The following is a 26,470-nucleotide window of genomic DNA, read 5'->3' as shown; positions in this document are numbered from 1 at the left end:
AAGCGAACTTTATCGAACCCATAGAAGCTTAATTTCATTCAATATTGTAACATGAAGATACAAAAGTTCACATTCATTGATTTTTAATTTATTCGATGTGTCATTTAAACAGGATTATAGCTAATGTAGTGAATATTATAATATCAATTGATGTGTCATATGACTTTCAAATATTACATGATCGAGTTTCAAGTCGAGTTTGAATTTATACTTGCAGAATAAGTCCATACATCACTAAGCAAATTTGTCTAAATATATGATTTATACTTACAAAATCATTAATTTTAAGTTTGAATACGATTTCAGTTAGCAATTATCTTTAAGTTTTTCAGATTAAAAATTTATATTATATTAATCAAATATATCAGATATGTGAGTCTTTTAAAATTAGATGCAAAATAAGGAATTTTTAATAAAACTGCAATTAAATTTACCAGTCTTTAATATAAATACGTATTGATAAACCTAGTTGAGACCTCTCTTAAAACGAACTTATAATAGCATCACATTTAATATACACGAGACCTTCAAGCTGCACTGTTACCAAGACCCATGTTCATCGCGTTCAAGAGATCTCCGTTGTCAGCATCGATTTCCCAAGCGAATAGACCGCCAAGTTTATTATTTCTCACGTACTTTCCTTTTTCGATGACGGATCTAGCGTTGTCGTAAGTTACGAGGTCCCCAGTGGCAGGTCTGAACACGTATGGTGCTTGTGCGACGTTATCGTAATGGAATTCCCATTTACCCTGTGCAATTTCGTTTGCTATCTCTCTGTAGTCTACGACACCGTCTTGCCAAGTGCCTTTGACTGCTCCAGTTGCGTTACCAGTGAAGGGATTGTTGTCTGTGTACCCATTGACACCAGTCCAGCCACGACCATACATAGCAACACCAACAATAATCTTCTTCGGGTTCACACCTTGCGCCAATAGGTATTTTACACCGAAATCAGTGGTGTAAGTCTCTTTAGGATTCCATTGTGGAGCGTACAATGGCGTTTGGTGGCCCAAAGTATCGTTAGACCAAGCACCTTTGAAGTCGTAACTCATCAAGAAAATGTGGTCCATGTAGTTTTGAGCTTTGCTGTAGTCGACTACTTGAATCTTGTCCCAACCAGCGCTGATGGCTGATGTCAGCTCATATTTCTTACCAGTTGAAGCTGAAAGTTCTTCAAGCATTTCACGCAGTTCTTTCATAAGACTAACATACACGTCACCATCTTCTGGGCTACCAAGATCAGGGTTAGCGCCTTTACCACCAGGGAATTCCCAATCAATATCGACACCATCGAAGAACTTCCATGTTAGAAGGAATTCCTTAACGGAGTCAACAAAACGAGTTCTCTTAGTCTTGTCGGTAAAGAAGAAGAAGGGATCAGCTAATGTCCATCCTCCAATAGACGGAAGAATTTTCAGGTCAGGTCTCGCTTGTTTTAAGGACATTAGTTGACCAAAGTTGCCCTTGTAAGGTTCATTCCAAGAAGATAACCCTTTCTGGGGCTTTTGTAAAGCTGCCCAAGGATCATGAATAGAAACTTTGAAGTCCTCGCGACCGCTGCAAGAGCGCTGCAGCGCTTGAAAACTGCCCTCGATTTCCTTTAAACTGTCGTTAATACCATCTCCACCACAGATTGGAATAAAACCATATAGAAGATGAGTTAAATTAGGGATTGGTACTCGATCGACTGGGAATTTCCTAGGATAGACGCCCCACTCAACAAAGTAGGCACCTACGACCTTTCCTGAAGTCTGCTTAAAAGGTTTGTTTCTCTCTCCCATTGAGTAGTCTAAAGGTGGAAGATGGCTTCCATCTGTGTCCGCTACGACGATCTCCGTGGGATCGCTTGAAGTGCACCCGTCCGAATTGCAAAGTTGCACTTGCATCTGGTATCTACCACCTTTCTTAACAGGGAAGGTAGCTGACGAAGCAGCGCCTGACGCTCCAGTCCAGACCGGTTTCCCATCAAGCAGAACCTTGGCACTGTCAGCAGCATCTCCAGACCAAACGTTCCATGTAACAGAAACATCAGCGGCTTCTTTTCGCGTGACAAGCTGGTTGTATGCTGTTGCCGCCTGGTTGACTTCAACGATTGCGAAGGTACGCTCTCCCCATCCTAGAGCCGGCTTCCCAGGGGGGCCGCACTCCGCTATCACGAAGAGGCCAGCTAAGGCGAAAGTCAACGCCTGTTGCCACATAACCGGTTCTAAAAAGAAAATAATTTAGTTAAAAGTTGGGCGCGAACTTTACATCTAAGCGTTGACTCTGTACTGAACACGCATCTCAGTGGTATCTTTTATATATGGAGAGTATTGTAGGCCAACCGCTAACACGGAGGAGCCTGTATTGAAACGATACTGATTTTGAGACGCGCAATAAAATCATTAGCACAGTTTCTCGTCCCAGTCACGTTAGTGGGTCGGTCAAGGTGAAAGATATTTTTTAATTGTTTTACCTAATGATTTATATTTTCGGAGGTTTCCGAGACAATTAGATGAGTCCGTTATGACTAAACCAACTGTTATTTGAGATAAAATTTACATGGATACTGTTTAACGGTACATCGTTGAAAGTAATAAAAAATATATTTGGACTAGATGAATATAAAAAAAAAACATCTCGACAACAAAAGATATTAGTTCTACATTTTATAGAAAGCAAACATTAAAACGAGCTAATTTAATCACCATAATCTGCTTTATACCTTAAAATATATAAAAGGTATTAAATGCTGTACGTAAATAAACAAACAACGCCTTAACGGGTTAAACAATAAAGATCACATTGCTGTTATATGTTAATTAAGATTTTATCAACTCGTATACCGTTTAGCGTCCGTGTAATTTTAAAAGCAGAAAAAACGCTTCGTTAAAATCATTTTAATATATAATATTCGTTATATATTTAAAGAAAAACGGGTCTTTGATCATTATGATTTAAGATTATCTTTGTTAACATTGACTTAAGATAGTTAATCGCCTATCATTGGCTAGTAATTGAAATTCCCAGTACTAATCTATTTAAAGACCCATAATATGTCCATTGGTTTTAACAGAAAAGACAAACAAAATATTATAAAAGAAATAAATTCTTTATTCAAAGATGTTTACAACCAGTTTTTTGTTTATATTTATAATAAAACTCACCTTCGAGTCGACTTTTCGATATTTATAATTAGAATTCAAATGTTCCTTAAACAAATCACATTGTTTCAATAGAAAGTGACGATATATTTTAATAATGTTAAGTTAACATACTAGGGAACTGTTGTCACGACTGGCTGATTTATTTTATCATATACGATTAGATTAAAATCAATTTCGAATATAACACTCATGATGTATGATTCAAGTATTTTGTACCAATTTAATATATAATTTTGTACAATACTACGACTTTTTTGCAACTGTCGTCGTAATTTTTTTTTTTGGTATTGATTTATAATTAATTTATTAAACAAAACTATGAAACCTCTTTTCTTGTATGTATCCGAACCTTACGAATAATGATGATGACCAAATGAAAGTTTAAGTGTTATTTACATCTATGTGTGTGTCACAGTCATTCATTCATTATCAAAACAAAATAAATAATTTAAAAAAAATATTATGTTGTATTCGAAATACAAACCCACATTTCAAATTTTATTCGAATACTATTAAAAAATAACATTCCGTGACTCATTACTTCCGCTAAACGATAAAGCGATCAACTCATTGTCAAAACTCGCAAACACGAAAAGAGAAATCGATAATCATTCTACGAAAACAAAACCCTATAGACTTATAGACGTTTTCGTGTGTGCGCCACTCCGAGTTCCCGGGTTCGATTCTCGGCCGAGTCGATATAAAAAAAGTTCATAAGTTTTCTATGTAGTCTTGGGTCTAGGTGTTTGTGGTACCGTCGTTATTTCAGATTTTCCATAACACAAGCGCTTTAGCTTCTTACATTGGGATCAGAGTAATGTATGTGATGTTGTCCAATATATTTAATTTAATTTGTGCATTAGCATTATTAAAAAAAAAGGCTATCCAAATTAGTACAATTATATTAAAGAATTCTTCTATATATAACTCTATTATATGATAAAAAGGTGTGGAGTATGCGTCGGTTACCATCAGATATATATATATATATATATATATAGGTATATCATGCAATTTGCTATGAGCTCAGCTGTATTGTACACCATTAAACGTTCTTGATTAATATATCCTTATTTACAATACAACACTTATATATTTTTTTACATTAACATCCTGTAAATTTCCCACTACTGGGCTAAGGCTTCCTCTCCCTTTGAGGAGAAGGTTTGGAGCATATTCCACCACGCTGCTCCAATGCGGCTCCTAAAGTAAATGAATTATATATGTCCTTGACCACATTCTCACGGTCAAACTATGAGCTAGTTTAAATTCGGACCGGTTAGAATAAAGCGTCGCAGAATCGGGACATACCTGAGTTAAATTTAGTCTTTGCATAATATATAGGCAAAATTTCTAGAAAGGTATTAAAATCAATACAATTAAATTATTATATATTTCGTCCAAAAATCAACAGATCAATCAAAATTATTTATCAAGTTTTTTTTTTTTATATGAGATTTAAATGTGTTAATAAATCAAATTAAAAATAACTGTATCTTATAATGTTAGTACAGAAAATCGTGCCCTTGTTAAAATTGAAAATCAAATTGGAAGTTCATGTATGTTACCATACCAAACATATTTGATTTGTATATCTATTTTTATATTAATAGATAAAGATAGAAATTCAAATCAAACACGTGTCGATTTGGTTGCCAATCTCGAGTGGGAGAAGCTGATAATGTTTAAAACTGTACAGATTTTCATCAAACAACGAAAATCTAACTAACAATTGATTTCATTGAAAAAAAAACGCATTCAAAACTGTCCATGTGTTTGGAGATTAGCGTCACAGGAAGTCAGGTGACGAACTTCTTATAACATCCCCATTTTAGTGTCAATTATAAATATATTACTACTTATTTATTATCTTTATTATTTATTTGTAGTAGGGCTTTGTGTGTGCCTGTGTGGATAGTAAGCCTTCTCTTTAAAAAAATTAAGTCTGTGCCTACTGATGGTCGGAAAAATGGTTTCGAAGTCTTTTAATCTCAAGCCTAACAACCAAATATCATAATAAAATAATATCGCGTTACTACGAAAAGAGGCAATTCGGGCATTGAATTTTTTAACGTGAATCGATTTTGATGTAAATCTAATATAATACGGTTTCGCCCCAGAAGTCCGGTATCTGGTGGATATTCACCAAAAAACCGCAATAAATATTCTTTGTCAATATTATTTCTTAATAACTTATTTTAGTTTATTTTTATTTTTATGGTTTATATAAATTCCATTAAAAATATATTCATGTTAATGTCGCTAAGACTATATAACTCGTACTGTCCAAAAGTTATCAGATCTTCTAGAGAGCCAAGCTTCTAACTCTACATGCCTAACTTCACAAAGTACACCTTACTCAAAATATGGCTTGGCCGCTTAGTGTAAATATAATTGGACGCTCGATTTTGAAAAACCGAAACATATAAACATATCGAGATAATGATATATATATCATTACTTGCAAAGGCGCACCCTTCCAAAGTAAATTATTTTCGGCGTTTTTAGTATGAGTCAGTGACGCTTGTACTTACAAGGTGTGTGAGATGACTAACAGCCAAGATAGGACAATTGTAAACGCAGGAAGAAAAGGAAAGAAAAATTAAATAATATTTCTTAAGTTTATTTTATTAAAAAATAATTAATTAAACGCTCCATTACGTGCCTTCGCGAGTCTTTCATATGAAGCAGGTACGAGTAATTATTCAAAGCACCGTCATGTTTTATATATAATGTGGATATTTGCTTGCTTATGCAAAATAAATTTATATTAAGATGAAATTAAATTTCATTCTTGTTTTTTGCACGAGTTTATTGTTTATTTGAAGTTATATATAGACTCAAGTTGTTGACATTTTTAAAATCAGTATACGTTTTGGCACTTTTACACACGTGTTATTTTAAGATGTCATTTACGCACGCGTTTGATTAAAAGCTTGTCTGGCCTAGTTTGTCTTGCATAATGAAATTCATACACGTTTTCAAAGTTACAGAAAACAAAAAAAAAACAAAAAAAAAACCTAATTATAACTACTAACTAACTTAATCTACAAAAAAACAACAACAACAAAACAAAGGAATGATAGTTAACGTCCAAAAGGTGTACCATTCAGCTTCCAAGTTGTGTTCCAAGAACCCAACGAAAAGGACATAAATCACCTTACTATTGGACCTCCTTCCTCTTACATACGGGACACTAGTTAGATTATAATTATGGTTAATTCTCGCATAAAAAATATCCTGATCAAACTATATGAACCATTGTGAACATCGACAAACAAGCTTACGAACAATAAACTGACATGCAAAGTTACATTCCATGTTTGGGACTTAGGATGAATATGTGGTTTTAAGGAATGTGTCAACGTCTACAAAGTGACAGTCACAGGCAGTGACTACATGCGTCACTGGGTATGTTTTTTTTTTGGTATAGTTTGGACGGACACAATGTAATGTAATGTAGAGTCTCTACCAAACGTTGAAAACTAAGATGTTATGTCCCTTATCTTTCGTTACTTACGTCACTCTTTAAACCGGATCACAATAGAAAGAATTACTATTCGGCGATTAAATATCTGATGAGTGGAACTGACAAAGGTAGGCTTGCACAAAGCCCTACCACCAAGGAAATCCTTATGTATATCCTTATTAAAATCTATACTAAATAAAATTGTCTGTCCCTGCTTACAAATCAACGTACAGTTAAAATACTAACAATTACTCTAGTAAATATGAATTTGGTACATAGGTTTATTTTATAACGTAGACATCCGATAAGAAATGATTTTCGGGAATTTCAACTTTAAGGCAAATTCGAGGAGCAACTTTGCATGAATTTTGCCCGTTTGAAGCCGGAACGAGCAGCTAGTTAAATATTTATCTGAGCCCAGGGGGTTGTTAGATCAAACCTTAACTGAAGATTGCGGGTTCGAGTCCGAGCAAGCGTCAATAATTTTTCACGTGCTTAATGTGTGTATATCCTCTGATGCGTGGCGTTAGAAGACGTTAGTGTTTGTGATCGATATGTTCTGCTACATAATATCCGATGTAGAGTATACTCGTGTTAGTGATGGTGGGAAAGGCGATAAGCCTTCTCTTAAGATAAGGCCTTCGCCCAACGATCGGACATTTTTTTTCAAATTTTAAAATAAATTAAGTTTCAATCAAAAAACATATTTTTATTTAACTAACGATCTGATAATGTATGTTTCAATTATTCTTTTTTTATTAAAATGTTGTCGAATCGTTTTTAAACAAAAACCGTTACACCGATTCAAAAAGATAAAGTAATCTTTATTTATGTTTATTGAATTGAATATGGATTTTTTTTAGCATTAGCAGCCTGTATATTTTCCCACTGCTGGGCTAAAGGCCTCCTCTCCCTTTGAGGAGAAGGTTTGGAGCATATTCCAATGCTGCTCCAATGCGGATTGGTAGAATACACATGTGGAAGAATTTTGTTGAAATTAGACACATGCAGGTTTCCTCACGATGTTTTCCTTCACCGCCGAGTCGAGATGGCCCAGTGGTTAGAACGCGTGCATCTTAACCGATGATTTCGGGTTCAAACCCAGGCAGGCACCACTGAATTTTCATGTGCTTAATTTGTGGATTTCAAAATTCTTCAAATAATTAAGTTTATTTGGTGAAATATCTTTTTATTTTTTACCAAAAATATATTAGCGTTTTGCTTATAGCGTGCTTAAGAAAACAGCAACGAAATATCAAAATATACAATTTTATTGTCACCCAATGGTCACCCATCCATTTACCAACTGCGTTAAACATCGCTTAACCTAAGATTACTTTCTCGATTTTAATCGCGTATACCCGATATGTCGTTCAATTAAATGTGACACGAATATTTAGGACGTGTTGTCCTGCATTAGCACACAATGCGTGGTGGGCGTAGTGTTCAAGTTCGTGTCGTTGACCCGCGAACGAGGTCGACAAAGTGCAGGGAAAGTTAGGACGCGTTACTTTGCTCGATATTTGTTTTTTTTTCTTCTAATTATCTTTAGGTACTTTGTTACTATTCCGACAAATAACTCTTTTGTAATTATTATAGATAATGTCTGTTTTTTTATCTATACTAATATTATAATGTAACTCTGTCTGACTGTCTGTTGCTCTTTCACAGCCAAACCACTCAATTTGATGAAATTTGGTATAAAGTGACCTTGAACTCCAAGGATGGACATAGGTTACATTTTATATATGAGTATATAATGCATAGGTACATGACGCATGTTTATGAATGAAATTCACTTAATGACAGTCAATTCAAACTAATTTTATGATACGTAATTATATGAGTTTCGAGTCAACAAAATTTCTTAAAAAAAAATGGCGTTAAGTATCAAAACACAAAGACAAATTTTTGCGTTGTTTATTTAAACGATGGATACTTTAAGATAATCCGTAACGTATCGTCTTAAACACATTTGTCGTATGCAGTGCGATTCTGTAAGAATTCACTTCGTGCCTCGCTCGTGAATTGTTTACAATTTATTTAAGGTGATACACTATTATGATACTTGTTTCCTATAAATATTGTAACTATTATAGTCAATACATACATACATTGTGTAATGTTGCATGGTGAGACTACCTGTAAGTAGTAGAACTTTTGCCTAGATAATTTTGAAATGTAATTTATTTTTTTATTTTGTATGTAATATTGTATCTACTGTCGGTTGTCCTAATGAAAATAAAATCACATTTTCACAGTTCGTTTTCTGCGGTGAGTTTCGAGTTTCATCTTATAGAATACTTCTGGTATTTCGTTAGAGCAAAATTCATGAGTCGTGATTATAATGATATTGACAAATAATTTATTATTTTCCATAAATATCACTTAATGTCGAGGATTATCCGACCTTTGGTAAACCATTGTTTTGTGTCAATGGTTCGGTAGATTAATTAACTGACAACATCCATTCAGTTTAAACTATATGACATTTATGCCCGATTCCAATATTTAACGAATCGTTAAACGTTAACCGTTTGTGTTTGAGTTACGAGTAACGACTTTCAATTGATAAGGTTTTGTACAAGCTCGCTAGATACCATCAACTATTGTTGTGTTCCCGTTTTAAGGGTGAGTGAGCCAGTGTAACTAAATTAACAATGGACATAACGACTTATTTCCCAAAGTTGATGATGCATTAAGCCGAGATGGCCCAGTGGTTAGAACGCGTGCATCTTAATCGATGATTGCGGGTTTAAACCCAGGCAAGCACTACTGAATTCTCATGTACTTAATTTGTGTTTATAATTCATCTCATGCTCAGAAACAACGTGAGGAAACCTGCATGTATCTAATTTCAACGAAATTCTGTCACATGTGAATCCACCAACCCGCACTGGAGCAGCGTGGTAGAATATGCTCCTAACCTTCTCCTCGAAGAGAGAGGAGGCCAGCACTGGGAAATTTACAGGCTGTTAATGTGATGTTGCTTTTGTAATGATTAATAGTTCTTAAAGTACCAATATCTATGGGAAGGGGTGACTTCCCTTAAGGTGACACTAAAAAAATAAATTAGGATATATGAAACTTAAAATTATGAAACATTTATTATTGGGACAATTTTGTGTTATTGCTCGTAGACTTTACTATTCGTAAGCAAAACGAATCGTATGTTTAATAATTCATTAGTAATAAGTAATATTGAACATCATACTCAATATTCAAATAGATGCATGTCCTGATTAATTACTCACTTTGTAGTCTTACTTCTATGTTAAGCTGTTATAGACACGCAACTTGAATAGACCAAACGTACGGAACTCATATTGGTATTCAAGTTTGAATAGCGAATGAGCCAGTATAATTACTGACACAAGTGATGAACAGCTATAGATTCTGTGATTGACTGTACTTTGACAAAAATGACATTGAATTCGACCCTTTGTCTGCTTGCAACGCGTTGCTGTACGTTATTGATAGGTATTGAAATTCGAATGATCGGAGTTATTCTGGCCTACTTCTATTCAAGTAAACGAGATCAACATCAATATTTTCTTTTTATTAGTATAAATAAATGGTAGTCATATGTACAATTAAACTCATATATATATACATATAACACCATAATTCAATATTTGTCTCGCGATCGTTTATCGATATTAAAACTGTCATATAACGCTTTTCATAATTTTCGTAAAAGTCGTCGTATTCCAAGATAAAAATAAGGACCACTCAGTGTCTCCTGCGACTTCGGTCACGTTTACCAAGTATTATTCACAAAATATCTTTATAAATTACAGCTAATGTGTTATTCTAATGTTTAACTATATTATTTTAAAGTTTCATTAAAATCAATTCATTAGTTTTTGCGTGAAAGAGAAAAAGCATCCATACATACAAACATTCGCCTTTTATAATATTGGTAAGGATAAGAATTAAAATTGAAGACTTCAATATGCACATACAAATGTAAATATAGTTTAAGCTTCATATAAAAAAACGAGATCAAATCACGTACGTCTCGTCAATAGTCCTAATTTGAATCGGTTGGTATATTATTATCAAATACTATATATAACCTTAACCGAAATACGCTGCATCTAACATAAATTTAGTAGTTATTTCAATTAGACATTATAATTTAAAAAAAAAACATATCTACCATTAGTATAGATTTATACAAAATGCAAAAGTCGCAGAAACTGGTTGCCATTATGTACGCGACCTAACACGTTCAGATCTAGTTTAGAACAACCGTTGGAACGTCGGTAACTGTTAATACTAACCCTGCACTAATACTGCGTATTAAGATCGATAATGTTGTCTCGAATTATACGAATGTCTTCATTTAAGATAACAATCGTTGGTCTGTTTGTTAGCGTGATAACCGTAACAGCTATTCGGGGCTACGATTTTTTTTCCTAACTAGCTGTGCCCGCGACTTCGTGCGCGTTGTTTGAATTTAAGTTATTTTGATATTGTAGCGTGATTTTAATTTTATTCTATATATAATTCTAGCCTAAGTTACTCCTTATTACATCCGCTATCTGCCAGTGAAAGTCCCGTCGAAATCGGTTCAGCCGTTCCAGAGATTAGCCGGAACAAACAGACAGACAGAGAGACAAAAATTGTAAAAAAATGTTATTTTGGCATATGTACCGTGTATTTAATATTACAAACGGACACTCCAATTTTATTATTTGTATAGATTAATTATGATAGTTCAATAAAACTTGTTTGGTAGAAATCGTTTCTTTGAGGTATTGGGTCCGCCGAATAGACGGATTAGGTTTTGTGGATTTTTGGTGATATATTCTAATAACTTGACGCCGGTGAGCCCCCCCACTGCATGTGCATCGTAAATGCATTTCCACGCGCGATATACAAGGTAATAAAAACATATGCAAGTCGTTTTAAAATATAATATGATGTTATTTGATATATATATATACAGTGCTACCTCTATATAACGATACTCAAGGGACTGTGTATATTTTGACGTTATAAAGAGTTGCCGTTAAATGGGGAGAAGATTAATTTCAGACTAGTGTTATAAATTAAATAAAAACGAATTCTTATTTGAACGCAGACGCGTTTAGTCTGTTATTTTTTAATTTTATTATTATTTCTGGAGATTACACCCCACATACACATAGACACATACCTCCTTATAATATATAATATAGATATATATAAATTAATGTTATTGGTTTTCTATCCTTGACAGCAAAGTTCGGCTCTACGTAACACTGTTTTACATACGAAACGAATTTGTATTCGAAGCAATGGTATGGTATTTGAGGATTAATTTTATTAAGTAATGCATACATTTTGACATTGCAGTTTAAATAATAAACAATTAAGAAACATATTTATAAGTAAATTTAATTTAGTAGTTTGCAATCGCAAGGTAACGAAAAAATCAGCCTCTTTACCGTTTTTTTTTATCTTTACGTTAGTATTTTAAGATAAAAACAAAATCATTTCATTTGCGTCTTTCCTCAGGTCAATCGCCTCGATTCCCAATGAATGCGGCGTGAATATTACACTTCGAAAGTATTTATTAAAAACAAACAAAACAAAAAATTTTAATTAATCACAATAATATAACTATGTGTTGACGTGTTATGATTGATTTTAGTTTGTACGGGTTTTAATGATTTGCACCACGTGTTGTCTTTAGCTCGGTTTATTAATGTGTTCACATACAAATACTAATTAACGAACGTCTTACAATTTGAAATAATGTATATGTTACTCACACCTTTTCTATGGTATAAGTTGGCGGCAAGCGTAATGGCCACCTGATATAAGCGTCACAAATATTAACCATTCCTTACATCGCCAATGCGCCACCAACCTTGGGAACTAAGATGTTATGTCCCTTGTGCCTGTAGTTACACTGGCTCACCCTTCAAACCGGAACATAACAGTACTAAGTACTGTTGTTTGGCGGTAGAATATCTGATGAGTGGGTACCTACCCAGACTACATGCTAAAAGCAATGTGCATACTATAGTCTATTCCAATCGTACGTATTCTTTAAGTTAGTTACTCAGCTATATTGTGAACTACTAATAGTTCTCGAAAAATATAACATTATCATTACATAGTATAAAACAAAGTCGCTTACCGCTGTCTGTCCGTATGTATGCTTAGATATTAAAAATTACGCAACGGATTTTAATGCGGTTTTTTTAAGTAGATAAATTGATTCATGAGGAAGGTTTATATCTATAATACATGAACAATATAGTAGAGAAACACTGATAATTTTAGAGGTTTCTAAAGTGACGTCGTGAATAAACACATTATTTGCGCTTACATTGCACACGCTGGCTGAAACCTACCAGATAGATCAAAATAATGTACTACAATACTGTACACCTTAAAAAGGTCTTTAATAAAGTTTGCGATGGTATATGTCTATCTGCTAGGGATAATCCACAATAACCATGTTTTATCTTTTACTTTTTACGAGAATTAATGGCTTATTTTCGAAGCGATTTTAAGTAATACAGCATTAATCCTTATCCAATTAAGTACATTAAATACATTGTGCATTTCATATAGATTAATATGGCCCTTTACAGCATGTCATTTAAATGAATATTTTCGAGGATATTACAGATTTAAAACGCACGGACATAGCGGTTTGTATTATCTAATGACTGAAAAACTGTGAACGTTGTAAGACATTCTGTAGTATATTTAATACCATCACTATCAGCACTGCACCCGTGCGAAGCCGGGGCGGCTCGCTAGTTATATATAATACAATACAATTACATTTAACGACTAACTCCCACTTTAAATTTACTTCCAAAGTTTTATAATGCATATCAAAAATTAGTTACACGCTCGACCAATAATATCACGTCAATTTGATGTTAAATGTTATTTATTTGGGTTTTGTCCTTTTGTGGTTGGAACAGGCTATTTGTTATCAAATGACGCAATGTTATAAAATTTAGACGCACAACAAATTCAATAATAGCCTAATAAACGATTAGACGTATAACATAAACAAATGACCCTCGTTCTACTAAAATTTCACGTGATAGGAAACATCGTGAGGAAACCTACGTGTTGAGGATAAAAATCTGCTTCGACTACCACCAAGCCCTACTAGAACAGCGTGGTGGAATAACTACAAATTTTTAACTAGCAGATTCTGATTCAGCAGCAGTAAATTCTATGTAATATCCGGGCGGGCAAATTTCACACTAGATTTAAAGACATTGGCGTTAGGAATATTTACCATTCCTTGTCCAATATGCACCAACCTTGGTAACCATGTTAGTGGGTACTTAACGCAAGTTACAAAGTATAGATCTATTTATTTACAAAATCACTAAAGACTTACATTAGTATGTGTGCGTGACGCACGTGCTTACGGAATATCTTAGTGTGCGTGAGACAGCTAAAAGTAATGATAGCAAAAAAATACAAATTAGATTATAAACGTCTTCATGAGTGTATCTATACTTACAATGATAATATATTATGTTTGTTAACAAAGCCTTTAAAATAAATATACTATATCTATATATGTGTGTATGTGTCTGTACTTGACATTCAGAACAGCAAAGATCTTAACGACAGGAATGTTACTTCGAATACATTTATTGAATAAAATCGCTCGATGCTGATGGAGTCTGTACGTAAAAAATATTTAAATATATTTACATCGTGTCTTACTTCTACCTTGATTGCATATATTTCTATTTGATTACATTAACCATGATGATTGTGGGTTCAAAAAGACCGCGAGGAAACCTGCATGTGTCTAATTTCAACGAAATTCTACCACTCGTGTATCTACCAAGCTTCTTCTCTTTTTTTATGGTTGGCGGTCGAGCATATGGGCCACCTCTGATGGTAAGTGGTCACCACCGCCCATAGACAAAGGCGCTGTAAGATATATTAACCATTCCTTACATCACCTATGCGCCACCAACCTTGGGAACTAAGATGTTATGTCCTTGTGCCTGTGATTACACTGGCTCACTCACCCTTCCAACCGAAACACAACAATACAGAGTTCGGTTATTTGGCGGTAGAATATCTGATAAGTGGGTGGTACCTACCCAGACGGGCTTGAAAAAAACCCTGTCTCAAAGGGAGGAAAGGCCTTAACCCGGCAGTAGGAAATTTACAGGCTGTTACTGTTGTTGTAACCATACCGCTGATTGTGTCAGAGTAACTTGTGTTTAGAAATAAAATGTCATGACAAAAAGATCTATATATAAATAGATGAGGATGACGGCGATATCGCCAAGGGGTACCAGACAACCACGCAGGAGATATTACGGCGCACAAGTCTGTGCTCAAACATGGAAGCACTCTGTGTGCTCAAAGTGAGGCACTTTGCGCACTTTTAACGAGAGTGTACACTTCCAATTTCCAGACTATACTACCAACTAGACAAATTCAATTTCGACCACAAAGTGAATATTAATATCACTACATAGTATACAAAGTCGCTTCCCGCAGTCTATCTATCTCTATGTCAATATCTTTAAAACTACGCTACGGATTTTGATGATTTTTTTTTAATAAATAGAGTGATTCGTGAGGAAACTGTATATGTATAATATATACATAATATAATAGAGAAATACTAATAATTTTAGTGGTTTCTAATGTTATGTCGTAAATGAAAACATTTTACATTGAAAACGCTGGCTGAACCTTACGTGATAGATCAAAATGATACTACAGTATTGTAATTCATAAAAAGGTTTACAAAAAGTTTGCAATGACAAAAAAGCGCTTTACATAAATGATATTAATCTTTATAAAATATATGTTCTTTTATTAGTAAATACATAAACTATAACAGACAAAAAGGTAGAACAAATTTGTCTATTTTTAAAATGTACGTCATGATCCAATATTATCTAAAAAAAACCGCAAGAATTTCCTATCGTTATGAATAATATCTAACATATATAACATCGAATACCTTCTCATAGGGATCCGGGGGCATCTAATTGGGAAACGACTGTATAGAACGTTACATTACAGTTGTTAAAAAGTACTTACTTCATTACTTTTATTATGACAGTGTAAATAGAATTAACAAGCAAAGTATGGTCGTCATATAATGTAATTATTTACATATAATAGTCATAAAATTCAATGCCGACATGGAATTACAAACAATACAAAAAACTGATGATTATCGTAATAATCATTCAACCAAGTCGCATCCATGTAAACAATATTACTTACAAGTAGGTAATAAATATTTATTACCTAATGTCAAGATATTATTAAGATATTATTGAATAATTATAACAAATATTAAAATTCCATATACTTCATAGTTAACATGTTTATGTTAGATGTTAGACGAAGATTATGTATATATATATATATATATATATACATAATCTATATATATATATAGTGACAACTTTATTGGCCAATCTTGACCTTGGCGTGATAGTTACGCTTGACTCTCGCCAAATATCATACTACTTTACTAGTGTGCGTTTGTTACTTAGTGACCAACGATTGGCCTCTATTGGGAAAAATAACTTAATTGAGCTCTTTGCAAAATTTTTGTGCAATTAAAGTAAATATTATAGTTATTCATGGAAGATTAATTAGCCAAGTGTATTTTTTATTAGTATTGTATGTGCAATATTGAACCAAGTAAATAATTTAGAAAATTGCATTCCAAAAATTTCGATTCTATCGAAAACGTGCAGACACACTATACTTGGCAGGGAACTCCAACAAATAGGAAGGAAACGAAATAGCACACTATATCTGAAGAAATTATGAGACAAAATTAAAAAGTAAAAAGGTTTTAAAGGTGCGTGTACTTATGGACGGCGCATGAGACGTTCAACCTCTTCGGCATAATTGAAAACAGACTTGAATAGCATACAAATATACCTCCGTGGTCGAGTAGTGTGTACACCGGTTTTCATGGGTACGCCACTCTGAGGTCCCGGGTTCGATTCCGGGCCGAGTCGATGTAGAAAAAGTTCATTAGTTTTCTATGTTGTCTTGAGTCTGGGTGTATGTGGTACCGTCATTAGTTCTGATTTTCCATAACACAAGTGCTTTAGCTACTTACATTGGTATCAGAGTAATGTATGTGATGTTGTCCAATATTAAATAATAAAAATATTCAATAATAATAATTTATTTATTAAAAATAAAATTGTTATTATTATTGTGATAAATGTAAGTCCTTTTCCAACAAAATATAAATAAAATAAATATCGTAAAAGTCGTCTGTTTCGAAGGACTCGACACATATTTCGTGAGCAATTTCATCGTTTACTTTTTACTTTGTATGCTTTTATGTGCGTATCGTAAACTTTCATTCTCAACATTTTTTTATTAAGCACCAAAAGAAGTAAAACTTCAATAATTAACAATCATAATTATATAACCGTCTGTACCTACTGATGGAATAATCATATTCAAGGACCTCAGTGTATAGCAATAGTTTCAATATTTATTTAAAAACTTTACTGATCAAAATAGTGTAGTTGATACAAAGGACTTACGACCTTTTTCTATGAGAGAATTGGGGCTAACTCCACCACGCAATTCCAATTCTCCCATGATGTCTTAATTCACCCCCGAACACAACATGAATTATAAACAAAAATTGTCGGGGCTTGAACATGTTATGGACATATTACGGATGTTACTTTTAATATATTGAATCTTGTTACGATTCAAAAGCGTTCTAATCCTTGGATAAAGATTGCAGTTACTGATAAAGCGTCTGCATATCAACTTTAAGATGTTTTTTTTTTTTTATCTGAGCAAAGGCAAGATTGATTTATTGACTTTGCGGAGTCAAAGTCATTCCTGAGTTCCCTATCATTATCTTTATTAATAATTGGCAACCGTGCGAAGCCGGGGGGGATTGCGAGTTAAATATATAAATCGGTTACAATATACAAATCAACTTAGCGATACAAACTTGACTGGTTTTTCTTTAAATCTCAAATATAATAATTGTTTTATTCGAAATACGTGCAACCGTCAAAAAGCCAATGGATTTTGATATAATTTATCTAATAATAAATAAATTTAAACAATCTCTATTTCCTACAATACAATGGAATTATTTCGGTTATGTAATTTAACACGTTTAGTTAAATTTAAATCATTTTTGTTCTATATATAGAACTTACTACTTACTAAATAACCACTATCGTTTCATTGTAAAAAGGACTTTAATTGGTACGTATTAAATGTCACTTTTGACTTATGACATTCAAAAATCGAATTAATTACTAACTGTCAACAATACTAGTTAGTAATTGTACTGTTGTAATTTAATTAAATAAATTTAGTACCATGAAATTCTCACGTCACGTCAATAGTCTTAATTTAAAGCGGATGATACTAAACGAACATAAACGCAACTACTCGTAGAATAATTCTAATTGTCGCCCGCGTATTCGCTGACGTTTTACGGGTTCATTGTTAATAGTTGAGTATAAAATTTTTATATTTTCTTGGTGGTAGGGCTTTGTGCAAGCCCGTCTGGGTAGGTAACGCCCACTCATCATATATTCTAACATCAAACAGCAGTACTCAGTAATGTTGTGTTCTGGTTTGAAGGGTGAGTAAGCCAGTGCAACTACAGGCACAAGGGACGTAACATCTCAGTTAGATGTAAGGAAAGGTTAATATTTCTTACAGCGCCTTTGTCTATGGGCAGTGGTGACCACTTATCATCAGGTGGCCCATATGCGCTCGTCCGCCAAACAATGCCATAAAAAAAGTAGTATAAGATTCCTTTATACTTAACATCAACAATTTCACTTTAGTGGTTCGATGGTGGAAGCGTAACGGACCAACAGAGTTATTATATATGAAATCTATGATCTATAATTAAAATTTAACTAATAATTGATTATTATCACTAGAGGAATTCATGTTTCAGTTATGATAATTAATAATTAACCCTCCGACATTTATTCTTGTTTTTTAGACGGCCATTTTCAAGGGATAAATGTATTATTATATTTTTTAATTTAGCGTTTTTCTAATTAATATATAATAATATTTTAAATGCGAAATTAACTCTGTCTGTCTGTTGCTCTTTCACGGCCAAACCACTGTAGCGAATTCGATAAAATTTGTTATGAAGCAAGATTGAAGTCCTCAGGATAAAGACAACATTTGTAAAATAACATCACGTCACTGACTGACGTCATTATTTTATAACCATCTTTAACTTGACTGCAAAAGTAACCGTTGAAATTCTTAAATGATAATATTAAATCGAAAGTGTGTTTAATGGTTTTTTTTTTCACAGCTAGAAAACAATAGATCGACGTGATTGTTTTGCATGTCGTTTGTAGGTCATCGGCGTTTTATCACGTAAAAATAATGCGAGTCAATTCGTGTAAGACTAGTGTAGTTTAATTTAAAACGAATATATCTATTGAATTAATTGAATAGCTGATATGGCCCAGTGGTTATAACGTGTGCATCTTAACCGATGATTTCGGGTTCAAACCCAGGCAAGCCCTACTGAATTTTCATGTGCTTAATTTGTGTTTATAATTCATCTCGTGCTCGGCTGTGAAGGAAAACATCGCGAGGAAACCTGCATGTGTCTAATTTCAACGAAATTCTGCCCCATGCGTATTCCACCAACCCGCATTGGAGCAGCGTGGTGGAATATGATCCAAACCCTCTCCTCAAAGGAGAGGAGGCTAGGGGATAGCCCAGCAGTGGCCAGTTACAGGCCGCTAAAGTAATTGTATAGTATGATATGACTATAGTCTGTACTTGTAAGTAATTGTTAAGTGTAACAACATTGGCAGGACAAATGTAAAATATAAATATCGATATTTAAATGTACGAGAATTTCCGTTTTGAAATGCAACGTTCCCAAAACATACGTTGTTTACGAAAAAGGTTAACTTTCGTAGCGTTTATGCGCTGCGTGGACTCTTTGTTTATTTTTGCTTTTTATTTACGTTTTTAAAACTATGTCGTGTCATGAGTCCAGTCGGTTAAGTTTAACAGAACCTAATTGCTTGTAAATATATTTAAGTAATTCAATATGTAAATCATGAAAAATCTAAATTAGGAAACAAAATTAAAATATATGCATAGGTTAGTACAACACAAACTATAATTATGGTATTTATTTTATTTTGATAGATGGGTTGATCGGAAAATGGTAAGTGGTCAACACCGCCAGTAAACGTTGGCGATGTAAGAAATATTAACCCTTACATTGCTAATTGTACTTGCCACACTAAACTTCGGAAGTAACTTATGCCTGTGCCTGTAGTTACGCTGGCTCACTCACCCTACAAACCGGAATAGAACAATGCTAAGTACTGCTGTTTGACGGTTGAATGTATAATGAACGGATAAGCCCCCAAAGGGTTTTGCTCTTAGACCTACCACCAAGTAAAATTATTTCCAAATGACAACAACAACACAATAATTCCTTTCCTATTCTAGCCCTATTCAATTTCCTCTCCTACAATGTTTTATGTATATTTAATTAAACATAATAAATTAATTAAATATAATACGTAACTTAATTTAACGTAAAAAAAAATTAAGTTAAAAGTTTGAAAAGACTATCAATAAACATATTAAAAATAAAAATATAGACTTAAAATTTATAGGAGACCCTCGTGTTTTTATTCACATAGGGCTGTAATAAGAAATGGTTGAATTTAATAATATATGAATTTAAGACTTTAAAACAAAAAAAATGTTTACTGGGGTCTATGTAGCAAATATAATTTATTATAAAACTTTATAATATACGTTTATTTGAACATCACGCAAAATAAGATCTTGTATCTATTGTATGTAAACGTTAATAATTAAACCTCTTATGAAGAATTAAGAGTATCTTCAGATATAATGAGGTCTCTTTAAAAAAAAAACGACAAACGAGGCAAGGTGCATAAGCTTAAATTATAACGGTTACAAAAAGTTATATTTATCAAAAGATCTGTTTGGTTATTTAATAAATATTATCATGTAAAAAACGCATGTTTATACGGAAATTGTTTTCACTCGAGGTCAATGACCACTTCGTATCTAAACGTTACATATGCAAACTTATTTATATATATAAGAAAATACTTTATTCCTTTACTGCTTGGTAATAAAGTTGAATTTTGAATAGCAAAACGTTTATCAGATTTAAGAGGCAGTTGGCCCCTTCTTGCTCCCAATCGAAGGGACAAATAACTGTAATCTTAACGGTACGAAAGATGAAATAAATTCTTTCAATTTAATTCTTATCTCAGGAAATTTTATCGTTAAATAAATTACGAGTTTTAAAAAACAAACAATCACCATCAACAAGTCAGTTAAATCCTTAATACAAACGAAATGTACAACGAACTATAATTACACTCAAAATATAACCAATAAACTAGTTTAAACCGGATTAAAAAAGAACAGTTCAACTTACAAAACCAGGCACTAACAATAACACTTATGTCGAACAATCGATTTTAACACAATAGTCACCTATGAGTGTCGTAGTTGCGCGTGCGCAGGCCCGCCGCTACTAAAGCTATGACCACAATGGTGTCCAGGAAAACTGCACTGAATCACTCCCAAGGGCTCGCATTTGTATTGCGTACGCGCATAGAATCCGCGGATGCCTTGCTCTCTGGTACAAAAATCGTGGCGTAAAAAACTGAGCTCAGTAATTTTGAATTATATATACAAAATAAACGAGCCAATTTTTGAACGTTTATTCTCCATCTAAGCTATAAAAAGATATAAATTTATCATGTGGTTGGACTTCAGGATCAATGATTATAAGCGCGATATATGTTGTATATTGTATATTGTTATTCAAATTCACCCCCGTTTGAGTAATAGTACAATTTTACGATCAAGTTTGAGTGTAAATATATTGAAATGTTTGAATGACAAGTATAAGAATTAGAAATACCTTAGCATTATATAGCCTACCCTCCAAAACTTCTTACCAACCATTTAATGCGCTTAAGAAAAATATAAATACTAAGAGATACTCCAAAATTAGGCGAATATTCTCCAAGGAATAGTGAAATTATAAAAAAAAATGCTTTTTTAAATTCGTTGTGAATTGAGAAAATAACGAAACATAACTTTAAATAAAACAGTGCATATAAGAAAGACATAGAAAGAGAGGTGGCCTGGACGGGAGCATCGCTTTTTTCTCACGTGACCATTTTTTATTTCTAGCAGAAATCACTGTACCAACTAAATACAGCCGAGTAAAAAAACTTCATACCAAAAAAATTTTTAAAAACAAAAGAGAAAAATTCAAATCTGAAACAATAAAATTTATAACAATAACTCCATGTTGATAATACGTTTATAATGCTTGTATATAATTACCTTATTAATGATATTTGGAACAGATTACAGATTAACATCGACTCGCTCTGAATATTCGCGCGAGCACACATGTGTGAGTAACAATGAAGTTATATAATAGAAACATTTATAACAGAAGTATATAATGTTATATCTATTATTTAAATAGCAGTCTCCAGTTAAGTCCTCTTTTCACTATATGATATAATAAATATTATGGCCACCGGTGCCATAATATTTATCCAATGTTTAGAACAAGTTAATTTTATTACAATACTTCAGGTTCAAAGCAGACATGCATCACTGAATTTTCACGTACCTAATATGTATTTTGGCGGTAAGGAACTAATAATTATTAGTCTTAAGGGTAAAAAAAGAATTGATGTATTGTACAATGAGCAGATTTACGGCTGAATAGGCATCTCTTCCAGATAACCCAAACTAAGAGATATTTTTAAATCATTATCTGGATAGGTGCAGCCATAACCTTTTTTATACACGAATACTTATACTTAAAAGATATTAATTATTTTATATAATATGTGACCAAATAAAAACATTTTTGACATATTTCACGGGGAACGTTCCGAGAAATTGTTTGGATTAATCCTAGCCACTGTTTGAATTCAAAGTTTCTTTCACACCACCTCGATGTCCGGAAATCCACAGCAACACGATTTTTAAAGCATTTTCTGCCTCACACAACCGAACCGATATGAGTTGGGGACCTTCAGGAAAAGAGCAAACTAATTTCTTAAAAGCCGGCAACGCACCTGCAAGCCTAGAAGTTTGCAGACGTCCATGGGAGGTGGTAGCCACTTTCCATTAGGCGAGACGACATCCAATAAGTTTGCCATTTCTGCCATAACTATTGACTTCAAATAATGATCTGAGAAAATAAGTTATAAATAAAATTCGACCCTTCGAAAATCGTGTAATGTTAAGCCCTTAAGGCTGGTTTTTGTTTTCGAATTTAAATGAAATAAAGCAAAAAGTATATCCTCTCTAACAAAAATAACTTTCTAAATCTGATCATTAGGTAAAAATAAAATACTACGGGATTAAAATCCTATTTCTTTGTTTGAATTATCTTTAAATACTGCATGTATATGAGTATCAGTAGCCGGTGTTGGAACTGCTTGGTCAAATAATCTCCAAACCTTGTCACTAATTGTATTTATTATATCACTATTTAAAATGAACCCCTTACGTATACCATTAAATGTCATTTATATCTCAAGATGTAATTTATATTGTATTTTATAATGGAAAGCCAGCTTTACTAAGAATGAAGTAGTACTGTTGTATCCGTACTGATAACGTAGGGTCAATGTCCGTTTAGGGTAAATTTCGTTTTAACTACTCGTCAAACTATCGTCGACTATATATCGAACAAGGAATCCGTCAAAAAATGATACATTTTTAATATTATAGGTAGGCAGACTGGTAAATGTCTACACATTAGCACTGTAAGAAATATTATGTGCGAATGTCACTGATTCTTCAAACCGGAAGATCAAAAATACAGGTTTGCACGAAGCCCTACCAAGTACAATATAAAACTTATCACAAACTAAAACATTAAAGTAGGTTTATACAAATGAACCAATTTAAAATCGAAATAAATCAAATCACAATAATCTAAATCTAATAAAAAATCGTCCATTGACTTCTCTCGCTAAATGTCAATCGATCCTCATTTTCAATTGTTTTTAATTAAGTGAACTCTTAGCACACGATTCGAGACATTTGAATGTACAACCGCTTCGGAATGTAGATTTTATTTAGAAGAAATTAAAAGAAAAAACAACCGTTACACCGTCTAACGAAATTCAGAAACAGTATGCATCTAAGACTGTTTGGAGGATTCTGATCCTTATTATGGATCTTGGGTCAAATGTTCCAAACAGTGGCGCATTTACCAACAGGCAAGTAGGATAGTTTCACCAGGGCTGCAGATATGAGGGACAGCTAATTTAACAAACTAAAAATGATTTTAGTATATTAAGTGGTTACTTACATCGTCAATACTCCACCAACTTTAGGAACTAAGATGTTACGAGTATGTACATATATCACTCCTTTGATTTGAGACCTATAAAATATTGTTAAGCAGTTTTAACCAAGTTGTTCATTTAAATAAACAAACAAGGGATTCAGCTATACTTGGGAAATTTATAGATCCTACACTTACCACAAATGTATAAAAAAAACACGATAAACATTTATTCCTCATGTACTTCCAGTAATAATTTCTTTTGACTGTGTTCCGCTTTGAAGGGTGTGTACCAGGTGACAGGCATAAGGAACATATTCATAACATTTTTGGTGCATTGGCTTTAATGATTAATAGTTCTTACACCCCTAATGTATACGAGTGGTACCACTTACCATCATGTTGGCGAAATTGGTGTGGCCTCGTGTACTACTTGTAAATAAAAAACGACGATAAACACATGTAAATCAATTATTATCTTTGATTTAATCCTTTAAATGAAAAGTTGACATCTTTTTTTTATGGACACAAATAATCGTAAATTATACAATATTATAATTATAAATTAAATTAATATTTAAATTATTCAACTTTCACGTCACGCTCGAGCTGAAATTAGGCGGCTGCCGGAAACCAAAATCACAGACTACACAAATAAATCAATTATTAATTAAATAATATGTATTCGCCACAACTTTTGTGACACAATATAAATCTTTGTCCACTGAATTAGTATGCGTGTCGCGGGAACACTTCGACGCGGACATCTGCTACTAGTCTGGCCTAAACAATAAATGACATATTGGAAAGCGTTTAGAAAGTACCTACGTCAGTAATTTTGATTAATTTTAGATAATTGTTAAATTTGTTTAGAAATTAAACAATATAAAAGTAAAAAAAACTAACAGCCTGTGAATATTCTATTAACATAATATTTAACAGTTATACTAGGCAAGGCAAGGAAACGACCAACAGAAGTGGCAACTTAAAGTAATAGCTGCCGTATGCGCATGAGAAAGGGAAGCCAGACAGACTGGCACCGTAACGCGTTACGTAACGAAGCGGTTTGCCCTCCCATAAGAAATTATCTTTTCAAAACTCGAAACTCATCACAGAAAACGATCGTTATAGTAAATGTTAAATTTATTACATGCATCAATTCAAATCCTTTTTAACAAATTCCGATTGAAATACGAAGAATGTTATATAGTTATTCAGGTAATAAGCGGACAGACAATTGTGTCACCTGATGGGAAATTGTCACTATCTCCATAAACATTGGAACTATAATATATATTCACATTTATTTACATCATCGATACGCCACAAACCTCGGGAACCAAAATGATGATAACTTATTATATTAAATAGATCCACTCACTCAAGAAGGCGCGCCCCTCCACTATATCGCTATCGGCTTGCGTTTGCATGAGTGAACGACGCTTGTGCTTATAGAATGTCTTAGTGTGCGTGAGACTAAAAGTAAAGACAGCAAAAAATACAAATTGCATTACATTTCTCAAATTTATTTTATTTAAGTTAACTTTGAGAGGCACCTATGGGAATGAATAGATCTATAATAAACACGACTATGCGTTAATAATCTGTCATAACATTGCCATTTATAAATGTATATTTACGTCGACAAACAAAAATATTTCTACCCACACCATATTTTATGATACAAATAGATAAACTTGAAGTTTCTGTGATATCAACACAAAAAATAAAAAAAAAACATAAAAACACAAAAAAAATTAACCTCAACTACGTCTCGTAGTTGGGGTTAATTTTTTTTTAAAGAGTGTCTTCACAATTTGAATTCCATGCAGCCGAAGCCGCAATTTAGTTATTAATTAAAATATATTTATTATATCTGGAACGAACAATTCTAACAATCATATTTTTAAATTTTTAAATTTGTACATGTAACAATTCAACAACCTCAATCGCTATTAATATAGAATACCGGGTACTGGGAGTCCGGATTCAGTATATCAGTAGTTATGTGAACAGAAAGTTAGTAACTTTCGTAAGTTGTTTGGAACGGGAAGTTTTTAGGACAGGGCTGGCAATCCCATCTGGGTACCACTCATCAAGTATTCAACAACCAAGCAAAAATACTTAGTGTCGTTGTGTTCCGGCTTGAAGGGCGAATGAGCCAGTATAACTACAAATACGAAGGACATAACATCTTAGTTCCCGAGGTTGGTGGAGCATCAGCGATGTAAGGGTGGTTAATGTATCTTATAATTCCAATGACTACGAGCAGTGCTGACCACTTACCACCAGATGGCCTATTTGCCAGTCCATATAAATTTAAATTTAAACCAAACGCATTCCTTCTCGCCATATTAGATCAGAAAATGTGGAATTTGTATTTGACTGACATAACTTTTGTATTTCAAATGTTGGAAACTTAAAATAAATAATCTACAATTTTATTTTAATTGAATTTTCCTTTGTAGGTGCACGTCCACTTTGTTTGCTGTACTATTAAGAACGTCCCCAGTG

At 33.3% G+C, this 26,470-nt stretch overlaps 1 protein-coding gene across 3 annotated transcripts; it reads right to left on the bottom strand.

Annotated features, from left to right (window-relative positions):
* Nucleotides 1–424: 424 nt before the first annotated feature.
* On the bottom strand, nucleotides 425–21,188 carry LOC125071406 (chitinase A-like). 3 transcript variants are annotated; one of them, XM_047681636.1, is made up of 2 exons: nucleotides 21,118–21,188; nucleotides 425–2,206 (listed from the first exon to the last, which is right to left on the bottom strand). In XM_047681636.1, the coding sequence occupies exon 2, from the start codon at nucleotides 2,196–2,198 to the stop codon at nucleotides 528–530; it is 1,671 nt and encodes a 556-aa protein (XP_047537592.1). In that variant the 5' UTR covers nucleotides 2,199–2,206; nucleotides 21,118–21,188; the 3' UTR covers nucleotides 425–527. The 3 variants fall into 3 exon arrangements, with proteins under 3 accessions (XP_047537592.1, XP_047537593.1, XP_047537594.1); XM_047681637.1 differs by having other exon boundaries at nucleotides 21,059–21,153; XM_047681638.1 differs by lacking the exon at nucleotides 21,118–21,188 and adding an exon at nucleotides 20,941–21,050.
* Nucleotides 21,189–26,470: the final 5,282 nt, after the last annotated feature.

Source organism: Vanessa atalanta, chromosome 19 (assembly GCF_905147765.1).
Source record: "Vanessa atalanta chromosome 19, ilVanAtal1.2, whole genome shotgun sequence".
NCBI lineage: Eukaryota > Metazoa > Arthropoda > Insecta > Lepidoptera > Nymphalidae > Vanessa > Vanessa atalanta.
This window is presented reverse-complemented; position numbering and strand designations above follow the sequence as displayed.